Below are 12,091 nucleotides of genomic sequence, written 5' to 3'. Positions count from 1 at the left end.
TCAAATGGAAATTTTTATTGATAAACTTAAAACTTTTCAGTGAAAAAAATTAAACTATTTGCACTAGACACAGAGGGAGGCAATATTCAATGCTTCATATATATTTCAATATATAAGTATATTTAAATTAGTATTTAGCATATGAGCTAGAAAGAGGCAGAAGCACTTACCTTCTTTAATATCTCTGTATTTAGCAGCATGTAAACATCTATATTGCGGGATTCTGCTTTTGCTAGTGAGCTTAAGTTACAGCGTACAATTAAGCAAGACCTGCCTGGTCTTTCACAGTCCTAAGGGAAATAAGTAAAAGGCTGTAAGATGTATTTGGAAGGGAGGAAATTGTTCATTTTAAAACTAATAAGCAATACTAAACATTCCTGCTGATTGAATGAAAACAGTCATTTGATGAATCAGTGAAACTGACTGTACACCTTCCTTATACAAAACAGTGTCTGTTTTCAGAATCTGCAGAATCATAATCATTCCAGAACTTCATAAAAATGTGTCACAGGAAATTCATCCCTGAACTGAGGTCAGTGCACTTAAACTGGAATTGGACACAGAATATGCATTGTACTGGGCCTCTCTGCCCAGGAATAAATTTCAGCCATGACAAGTAAACCCTGATATCTGTTAGTTCCTGGTCAGAATACCTCCACTAAGATAAAAGGATTAGAGAAAAATTTATTGAAGAAAAACATTTTCAACAAGAATCTATGTATTTCTATTGTATATACATTACATTGCTCCAAGTCAAGCTGCAAATACGCTTTGAAGCTCTGCACTTACGGCCTGATGCAAAGTGCAAAGAAAACAATGGAAAGACTCCCAATGACATCAATGGGCTTTGCATCAGCTCATTAGCTGGTTACATTGATTTTATATAATTTTTCACCTACTGCATTTCTTCGAACTGTATCAATCTTTTTTCTTTTAGCATCAGAAGATATTATTCAATCTTTAATACTTGTGTTATTTTTTATTGTCTGTACTTTGGTAGCATCAAAGCTTCCAGTGAGGGACTGGATCTCTGAGGACTACACAAATAAAATGTAATTCTTATTTTAGATTACATGAAAGTTACTCTGAAAAGAAAAAATTAGTTGACTTATTCACATTCCTCTTACAAACACATTTGTAATATATGACCCTTTTAAATTTCAGTCATATATGGAATTTCTTACCAGTACTTTCCTGCCAGACTTGGTAAAAAAAGCAAAGATGGTGTGAAAAATATTGTCATTTTCTTGAGGGATGACACATGGGTTAGGGTTTTTCTGAAAAAAGCAGTTTCCTTTCTCCTGAGCAACCTGAAAAGACAATGAAGATCATCGAGACATGAAAAGTCAATTTACGGAACTTGCAACATTACATAATATGTGTCTATGAACCTTAGAACACTTCAAGTGTCAACTTGCACAGGGTTCACTGTTCTATAACAGAAATTCCTATCAGGCCTGACAAACTCCCCACCCCTAACACACCACTTTCAGGGTTCTTATCCATAAATAGTGTCTTGTACAGTATCAAATGAAAGTCAGTGATTCCACCCTGCCTGCTCTAGCTCCGCTTTTTAAATTTCACACAGATAAAACATGGTGTGCACTGGGAAAATCTGCCAGAGGAGAAGTAATCAAAAAGAGAAAAAGGAAAGATCTGGCATGATTAGGGATTGATTGTGCCCAGAGATAACAGCGGTACAAGGTACACATTCATTTATATCTTACAAAGTCTGACCAAGTGTTTGCACATGCAAGTCACATAACAATTTAACTTGACATGGTTTGATATCCAAAGCAATATAAAAGTCCAATCCTTCCTTCTCTAAAATATCAGGAAAAGTAGGTGTCTACTTTAAATCCATAAATTGCTATACTGGAACAGGCCAATGGATCCTCTCATTTGAAAGCCTGTATCAGACAGAGGCCAATACTAGATGTTTCATAATAAGGTGTAAAATCCCCATCCTTTTCCTAATTGTGCGAGACATTTGTCTGGCATACTTTGCAAGCTCTGGCGTGCACAGCAATCGCTATGTATTCAACCATATTCATTCTTTAGCGTACGTTGCATGCATCTGGGAGGGGGTGTGGCAGTGCATGCTGAGTAGCATGTTTTTGAGAACTGGTTATCACGAGGTTGCGCAGAGCCACAGAACCAGTAGCAAAAACCTGCCAACAGGTACCTTATTCTAAGCTACTCTAAATGGTTTCTTCCAATGATTGTTCTGTCCTGATTGCAGTTTGGCATGAGTCCTGCAAACCGCACTATGCCCTCATACAAAGCCATACAACACAGGGGAACTGCTCCCTCTGTTGCCTAACTCCCGCTCCCCCCACCCCACCCCACTCCTAAAGGGTCTGGAAGACCACTAATTCATAATGACCTTCAATACATTTGGGTGGCAATACTGAGAAAGGCAAGCACCTGTAACTTATAGGTATGGCTCTACCAAATTCGCCGTCCATTTTGGTCAATGTCACAGTCACAGGATTTTAAAAATTGTAAATTTCATGATTTCAGCTATTTAAATCTTAAATGTCACGGTGCTGTAATTGTAGGGGTCCTGACCCAAAGAGGAATTGTGAGAGGTCACAAGGTTATTGGGGGGGGGGGGGTTGCGGTACTGCTAGCCTTACTGCTGCGCTGCTGGTGGTGGTGGCTCTGCCTTCAGAGCTGGGCACCTGGAGAGTGGTGCCTGCTGGCCAGGAGCCCAGCTCTGAAGGCAGAGCTACTGTTGGCAGCAGCACAGAAGTAAGGATGGCATGGTATAGTATTGCCACCCTTACTTCTACGCTGCTGTGTGCAGAGATGGGCCCTCAGTCAGCAGCTGCCACTCTCCAGCCACTCAGCTCTGAAGGCAGCAGTACAGACATAAGGGTGGCATGATATGGTATTGCCACCTTTACTTTTGTGCTGCTGGTGGAGCGCTGCCTTCAGAGCTGAGTGCCTGGCAAACAGCCGCCGCTCTCCAGCTGCCTGGCTCTGAATGCAGCACAGAAGTAAGGGTGGCAATACCGTGACTCTCCTGAAATAACTTTGTGACCCCCCCCCCCGCAACTTCCTTTTGGGCCAGGGCCCCCAATTTGAGAAACGCTGGTCTCCCCAATTAAATCTGTATAGCATAGGGTAAAAGCACACAAAAGACCAGATTTCATGGTCCATGATGCATTTTTCATGGCCACAAATTTGGTAGGGCCCTTCTTATAGGATACGTATTGTTGTTTTTCATAGTTGCCACGAGCCAGAATCTGCAGTACTTGTTGGGAAGAGGAGGTATGAAGAGGCTGGAGATTGGGGACCAATTTTATAAAGTGAACTAATGGGTTTATCATCTTTCTTCTGTTTCTCTCTAGAAAACAGGGACTGTTTTGTAAAGAGAAAGAGTCTGCAGGGAACAGGTAACTACTGGGTGAGTCCAAGAATAGTCAAGCGGTGCCCTGGCGGCTCTCCTGACTGCCAAAACCTTGCCACACTGAAAATCATTATTGAGGCCCCTGTTTCAAAAAACACATCTAAAATTTGTATCTGCACAGGCCTTTGATGCACTTTGGACAAGTTTAATTTTCAACTCAAAGATCTATGCAAAATAGGCATCATTCTGAAGACAGAGAAAAAGCACAAGCTGACATACCCCATGCACTCTTTCAAAGGGTTCTTTGAACATTTTATTCTAAGTGAATTATTATTATCATAAATTCATAGAATGATCTTATTTCTACAGAGACAAATTGTTCTTGAATATAAAACAATCCTGGCCATTTCAAATTCCTTCATGTCTAGTCACGATTTCTTACCCTGCAAGGTGAATTGCATGGCATAACACTGTGTTTCTGTAAAACTTTCTACAAGATGAAAATTTTAAAGGGACAGTGATGCATGTTCTCTTTATTTTTTATTTCAGCAGCTAGATGTCATAGTTTACAGTGACAGACAAATGGAAGAATTATGAAACCTTCAGTTTAGAACTGCACACATTCCTGCTACCCAGCAGTAATATGTGTGGATGGAAAAAAAATTGTCAAATTTTTTTTTTTGGTGAAATGGAAATTCACAAAAATTCCAGCTCTGGGCTTTCAGTTTTGAACTGATTTTTTTGTAGGGAAAGGGGTGTTGTTTTTCTAATTAAAATCTGAAAAAAAAATTGAAGAAATTTTTCAACAGCTAAAAATTATTTGCATCAAAAAATTTTAAGGGAAAAAGAAATCATTGTCCAACGAGATCTACTTATGTGTTTTACCACAATAGACATTTCTTTCAAAATGAGAGATACACCAAGAACAAAGCAACATTTTCTCCAACAAGATCCAAAATCTTATGAGGTTTATTGCAGGACTATTCTCTGACAGCAGGGCCGGCTCTAGCCATTTCGCCACCCCAAGCACGGCGGCACGCCGCAGGGAGCGCTCTGCCGCTTGCCGGTCCCATGGCTCCGGTGGACTTCCCGCAGGCGTGCCTGCGGATGCTCCACCGGAGCCGTGGGACCAGGGGACCCTCTGCAGGGACGCCTGCGGGAGGTCCACTGGAGCCACCTGCCGCCCTCCCGGCAGCCGGCAGAGCGCCCCCCGCGGCATGCCGCCCCAAGCATGCGCTTGGTGCGCTGGGACCTGGAGCCGGCCCTGTCTGACAGAAGAGTGATAGCTAACCATTAGAAAAACATTTTTCTAAACTGCAAACTTGAACTATGACTAATGTAATGTGTCTGTTATTCTTTCCCAATTTTACTTGCAAATGGACTTTTAAGTTTACTCAGCCATAAGATGAAGGGTGAATGCACCAGAGTGATGAAAACTATTACAAATGTTGTTCATCTCTGACTGGCATTCTTCAATGCGCATGCATGCCTCTGCCTCTCCAAGATTTTCAAGAGTGAGTGGTGCCCCGCTTAACACATATTAAAAAGGCCTGATTTTCAAAGAGTGGGCACTGAACACTTTCTGAAATAATCCCCTTTAAAGGATCTCAGCTTCTCAACTCGGGCACCTACAAACTGAAGCGTCCAAAATCACTAGAGGGTATGCGTGTATACATTTTTTGTACATATATTACTATATACATGCACATGCTCATATATATGAATATGTATACAGGTGTGAACATGCATATGACAAGAACTCTATCAGACTTTAAATAGTGTTGCGCATTATTCTAGTCCTCGATTGGAGCCTCAAGGCACTGCCACAAGAGTTCTATTACTACTACTAATGAAGAAGCAGCTAGAAAAGCCAAGCGTCCCTTATTCCAGCACTTCCATTTATAAATGGCATACCATGAATGACAGGTCAGTCTCTAGCATTGTAAACTTATTAGAACTGGTTGCTCCATTAGAGAGCCCATAAACATGTTTGATAGACAACATTTAAATGACAGTTTATTTGGTGGGTATTTCTGCCAGCATTTTGTTGTCAGCACAAACCACACAGCTCCTCAGAGAGGGGATGTAACCATGGAAGAAAAAATTTGGATTACTTCATTCTTCAAGAATGCTGTATTTGCAACAGAGGAAGAAATTCCCATAGGATTTCTTTAACAGTCTTTGAATATTTGAACTGTCTCGTGGAGCAAAGGCATAAAGTAGCAATGTATGTTAGTCATATCAAATTGCACCATCCTTAACAAAAATAAAGTCACTTATGGGGTCAAACAGTTCTGGATGTAACAACTCAGATACACTGCATATACACAACATATGCTTCAAAAATAGGTAGGATATTTAATATCATTGTGTGGAACTGGTGCACTGATTTAATTTCTTAAATGGGGCTCATCCTTTCCAAGTTTTCCACACATGTTGGGGATTATGAAAGCACTTGGAATGGTAGAAGATGGTACCAGTGAAATGTGAATGTTATTCCCCATCTAGCAAAGCAAGAATGGGTAACAGAGACAACAAAATTAGAGTTTGAACTGCTACTTCAGTCCAGACATTTTAAATAAGTAGCTCCTATACCATTGGATCTCAAACTTTTTTACTGGAGACCCCTTTCACATCACAAGCGTCTGAGTGCGACCCCCCCTTATAAATTAAAAATACTTTTTTTATATATTTAACACCATTATAAGTGCTACAGGCAAGCGGGGTTTGGGGTGGAGGTTGACAACTCGCGACCCCCTATGTAATGACCTTGCGACCCCCTGAGGGATCCCAACCCCCAGTTTGAGAACCTCTGTCCAAATGAAGAGCCGGTTTCTAATCTGGGTCTAATCCAGGGTTTGCCTAGGAGAAGTAAAATACGTGGCACCTCATCTGGCACTCTCACTTTGTATGGTCAGATCCCCCCACCTCAGAGTAACCACAACATCCACCTCTGCCTTTCTGTGACTCCTCCCACACTCCCAGATGCAGTAATTCTTCCCCTCACCTGTTGTTGGCCTTGCCTAGGTAAGGATTTAAAGACGTGATGTTAGCATGTGTTAGGTAACACCTGCTAACTGACAATTTAAAAGTCCAGACTGAACTGAGGGCTGGTCTACAGTACGGGCGAAAATTGATCTCAGATACGCAACTTCAGCTACGTGAATAACTTAGCTGAAGTCGAAGTATCTAAGATCGAGTTACTCACCGTCCTCATGGCGCAGGATCGATGTCTGCGGCTCCCCATGTCGAGTCCGCAACTCCGTTCAGGTTGGTGGAGTTCCGGAATTGATATAAGCGTGTTCGGGGATCGATATATCGCGTCTAGATGAGACTCGATATATCAATCCCCGAGAAATCGATTGCTATCCGCCGATACAGTGGGTAGTGAAGACGTAGCCTGACTTTAACGCATGCTAAACTGTTCATTTTAAAGCTCATATCCCTTCTAGACTTTAAGCTGGACAGTTTACTATGCTTTAAAAGCCATATGCGGTTTCACATGTTATCAAGGCTAGCTTGCATGGGCTGGCACACTAGGAGGTGGAGGTGATGTGCAACTTTCCAAAGAGGGAGCTGGGGAGATCAACTAGGGACCACAGGTAGGGAAGCAGGAATGATACTCTGGCTTCGAGGTGGGAGCTTAAGTGTATGCATATGGGGAAAGGCCCATGGGGGAATGGGACAGAGGAAGAAGCCTGACACCATGTCCAGCCCAGCATAAGTCTGCTCTCCCTGCTAGAAATAATCAGCTCAGTACTAATACCACACTTAGTGCACACGTGTCATAAACAGATAGCTAAGGGTTAATGTTCTTTTACCTGTAAAGGGGTAACAAAGGAAACCAAACACCTGACCAGAGGACCAATCAGGAAACAAGACTTTTTCAAATCTGGGTGGAGGGAAGTTTTGGGTGTGACTTCTTTGTTCTTTGTCTTGGGTCAGACCCTCTCGGCTCTGAGAGTGATTTTTCTATCTCCTGGCTTTCTAATCTTCTGTTTCCAAGTTGTAAGTACAAGGATAGTAAGACAATAGGTTTATATTGGGTTTTTTTGTATTTACATGTGTAGTTGCTGGAGTGTATTCTTTTTGGATAAGGCTGTTTATTCATTTTCTTTAAGCAATTGACCCTGTATATTGTCACCCTATACAGAGACCATTTCATGTCCTTTTTCTTTCTTTTTATATAAAGCTTTCTTTTTAAGACCTGTTGGAGTTTTTCTTTAGTGGGGACTCCAGGGAATTGAGTCTGCAGCTCACCAGGGAATTGGTGGGAGGAAGAAGTCAGGGGGAAAATCTCTTTGTGTTAGATTTACTAAGCCTGACTTTGCATACCCTCTGGGTGAGGGGGAAGAGAGATTAGATCTCTCAGTACTTGTGTTTCCAGGACTGGAAGCAGGGAATCTCCTAGGGCCGTCCAGGGAGGGGAGCCTGGGAGGAAGTAACAAGGAGACAAGGGGAGGGGGTTATCTACCTTTGTTGTAAGACTTAAGGCATCTGAGTCTGGGGGTCCCCCAGGGAAGGTTTTGGGGAGACCACAGAGAGTTAGGCATTGTATAATTCCTAGCTGGTGGCAGCGATACCAGGTCCAAGCTGGTAACTAAGCTTGGAGGTTTTCATGCTAACACCCATATTTCGGACGCTAAGGTCCAGATCTGGGAAAAAATGTTATGACAACATGTTACAAACGAAACCTGGCAAGCAAATACAGATCTCCAGCCCATTTTATCATCTCGGGAACAGCCTCCAGTCCCTGTAAAGAAATTCATCATTATGTCAAACCTAAAGGGTAAAGCAAAAATCCCAGACCCCTTCCAAAAGCCTGATTCCCCTCTGACTTACACTGATGGCAAACAGAGGTAGCTTCATTGCGCTCGAAGATAAAAAGGAGAATCGGGCCTTGAATGTCTATGATGGAACCAAATCCACATTTGAGTGATTGTGGGGGAATATAGTTCAGCAAGTTCAGGGAAACATCAAGAGTCATAAAATGTTCTGAATGACAAGTTATAGAGGTTCAGAAAACACACTTGTAGTCTGAACATACGTCAGTTGTTTCACAAAATAGTTAATACTGTTCATCTCTAAAACGGAGGCTTTCCTCATAAGCCTCAGGGTATCCTGGCTCCGGTGACTATGGCCAAACCTTCCCTCTTGAAATTGCTGCCAGATAGCTTCTATGTACCTTTATTTTTTACCATTTTAAGTTACTTTATGTATGCCTGCGTAACAAAAGGCTGAAGTCTGCAAATTAAATAAGAAATAACAGATCCCCTTTCATTTGTCTGAAATGTAAAGCAGAATTTGTATGTTAGTATCGGGGAAAATTGTTTCATGGAAGTGTCGCAACTCATTCATAATTGGTGTTAATTTTATATAGACAAACTGATATGAGTGGTTAACTGAAAAAGTCATACATGTTCAGATCTAAAGAGTACAAAAAAATTCCAGACCAGGTCAGGCTATATATAATAGAAAAATAAGCTATGTAAGCATGTTATCTTAGCACTTGTTGTACTTGCCAAAAATGTTTAATATTCATAGATAATGAAATATGTTGAATCAAAACAGTCTGTTGATTCTCGTAATAAATTAGGAACTTCTGAAACAACAGAAAAGGATAAAAAAAATTAACCCTGGAAGAATTCAACCAACACAATGACAGCAATGTTGCTAAAGACAAAGGGGTAATCTAAGAACTCAAACATTGTCCTTTAATAGTGATTAAAAGTTGCAAAGTTAAATTACTATATGGAGATTCTACAAACACACAATTAATTCCGACAGTAAAATTCTATTGTAGGTTTGAGTACTACTTATTCAGCTAATAGTTAAAGGGCTAAATCCACAAATGGCATAAATTGCCACTGAATTCAATAGAGTTATGCTGATATACATCAGCTGGCTCAAACTGCATGCAAATAAACCTTTCTGACCACCAGTCAGAGAGATGAATCCTTAAGACTCATTCATTCTACCACACTCGCCAAAAGTAATGTGGCCCAATCCTCAGCTTAAGTCAATGGAGCTTCATCAAATTATATTACCTGGCCATTATTTTTACGGTCTAACTATTGAAGGTGTATAACAGGTTATAAGATTTGAAATAAGAGCCAATGTAGCCTATTATTACATTTCACTTATATACCCTTCTCCCCAACCCCACATATTGAAATGTTCCTACAGTTTTAGTCACTTTACTGGTTAATAAATGGCTAAACAATGGATACTGGCAATCAACCTCCTGTCACCATACCACAATCACCCTTCTCTTTTAGGTAAATCCACCCATCTTCTGTTCTAGGGTTCCAGGAAGTGGGAAAAGGAAGAAAGACTGACAGAGGATCCTGTTCATCCTCTGTAAACGTTAGAACTAGATCTGAGCAAAACTTTTCAGACCATGGGAGTGGTGGGGTGTGTGTCCCAATGACTATCAAAGTATTTTATGCAAAGCAGAACAGCTTCAACAGGAAAGACTGAGACCCATCACAGACTACCTTATAGCACAGGGGTTGGGGCTCTCTCCTATAGCATGGGAAACCCATGTTCAAATCCTGTCCCCATATTAGGCAGAAGGAGAACTGAACCCACATCTCTAACATCCCAGGGGAGTGCTCTAACTAATGTGCTACTACTGGAAGATGGGCATCACCGCCTGCTCCTCAAGATGTTTTGTGAATACATCAACAAGTGTCCTGACACTAAATGGATTGATGAACAAAATGTTTCATTTGCCCCAAAAGTGAAGTTCTGTTGATATTTTTGGTTCATTGAAATTTTTCAGAGGTATCTAATTTGGTTTAAGCTGAACCTATTTTTTCTTCCCTGAACCGACAGCAAATCTAAAAACCAATCATTTGCCCAGCCCTAATTAGAACAGACGCAGTTGGTAGTGCGTAAGATGTGCTAAGAGGTGGGCCTTGCTATCACAATGGTCTTATGGGTTAAAAAGCAAGTCCAGCCATCCTCAGCTAACTACTGGGCATGTTACTGTCAAGCAGCAAGTGCTTGCTTGGGACACGTTCGCTCCTACTCAGAAAGGCAATTAAGTGCACACTTGGACTTCTGTTCCCTCAACCCACTTTGAGGAATCCTGTAGCAGCTGAGGCACTGGGCAGCTTTTCTGCTGCCTCTCACTGCTCTGGCCAGGGCAGGATTTAGCCCTGACATTTGCTTGCAAATACTAAGCAGCCACCCACAGAAGTATTTAATCCAAGAACTGACGCCACATGTCTAGTTGAGCAAGAATAGCAAAAATATTCAGATTTAAAGTCCGTGACTCTCACACGAGAAAGGTTTCCTACTGAGACAGAGGGCACCATTACATAAACAGAGAGAAGCAGCAGTGAGCATTAGTTTGATTTATTTTTACTGCCCACACGAAGTTTAGGCCTACAACTGAGCAATGCCATACATGGCAACCAAAAGGACAGTTTACACCTAACATTCACATGCTATATATATATACACACACGAGTCTTTAGCCGCTGAAATCCATGAGGAAAGCACTGACATTTACGTTCTTCCTTCCTCTTATGTACTGTAAGAAGTCCAATCACCATATCATGTTGAACAAAGTTTAAGGTATATTTCTTTTAGAGAGCTTCTTCTATAACCTGCAAGCTAGGAGCTGACTCTTCCTTTATAAACCTCCCCTTCGTCCCAGCTCCTACCCAACTCGAATCAATCCCTTTCCTAACTTGCATAAAAGCCCACAGTGTTTTTTAAACCTGCTTTGTTAATGTTATTACTTGGCTGGGTGATCAGCAAAAGGCTCTGAAAACAAAGCAGAAAAACTGGTTTCCTTATGGAGTCTGAAAAGGTCACTTCTAGGGCACGCTCAGAACTCTCAATCTGCAAGGATTTAGAGCACCTCAGAATGTTTCCAAGCACCACTGGGAAATTTTTAGCAGTGCTGTGAAAGGAGAGATCAATATCTGATAAACTAGAGGAGCTTTGCAAGAACAAAGAGAGTCTCTGTTGTGCAACTTTCCTGATTTCTGAGCAGCTGAACCAAATGTCACTGAGTTATATTTAAACAGGTCTTTGGTTTTCCCTGAAAGACCTAGAAATCTACCTATAGCATTTTTATGCAACAGAGAAGAGACAGGCCTCCATGGTAAGGACTCTATATTGGCTACAGGACAGACAGTAAGACCCTGTAGTTCTCCCCTGGCTTTCTAGCTTTCAGACCAAGCAGCATAGTCTATAGTGCCTACTATCACTATACAGAGTTTCTTTATGTCCTGACTTGGACTCAGTATTCATGGAATCGATAACTCACTGCGCTACCTTTCTGCCTAGATTAAACAAAAAGCTGATCCTTCTTAACCTGCAGTGTTTTTAAGTTTTTATTTCTTTCTATCAGAAAGAGAGAGAGAACCTCCTAAAACTTTCACCTTACACTGTCAGGATTGTTCAACACTACCTGATAATAGTTTCATTTTATGGACTCAGGACATTCTCACAAGATTGGATTTCAACAGTTAGGACAGCCATCTAACACGACCCTCTTGTTCCTATTCAGGCACAGGCATTTAACCCTATCCAGCCAAACAAGGAGGAACTTAATTTACACAATCACCTTATGAGCCACTTCCCTACTTTTAGTTGCAAAACATACATCCATCCCAAATCTCGTCAAACTAGTTGACACTATAGCAAATTATTTGCAGATAAAAGGTTGACTCATAAATCAAAACTTACAGGAAACTTTTATGTTAAAAGAATTATTCA

General features: G+C 41.2%; 1 protein-coding gene across 1 annotated transcript in view; it reads right to left on the bottom strand.

Annotated features, from left to right (window-relative positions):
• Nucleotides 1–12,091, bottom strand: part of ITGA9 (integrin subunit alpha 9) — a 299,490-nt gene that overhangs the window by 47,971 nt on the left and 239,428 nt on the right. The window contains exons 24-25 of the mRNA XM_030551304.1: nucleotides 1,185–1,310; nucleotides 171–290 (exon numbers count right to left, since the gene is read on the bottom strand). Coding sequence (XP_030407164.1) covers nucleotides 171–290; nucleotides 1,185–1,310 — 246 coding nt within the window. The remainder of the gene's footprint in view (nucleotides 1–170; nucleotides 291–1,184; nucleotides 1,311–12,091) is intronic.

This window comes from Gopherus evgoodei, chromosome 2 (assembly GCF_007399415.2).
Source record: "Gopherus evgoodei ecotype Sinaloan lineage chromosome 2, rGopEvg1_v1.p, whole genome shotgun sequence".
Taxonomy (NCBI): domain Eukaryota; kingdom Metazoa; phylum Chordata; order Testudines; family Testudinidae; genus Gopherus; species Gopherus evgoodei.
This window is presented reverse-complemented; position numbering and strand designations above follow the sequence as displayed.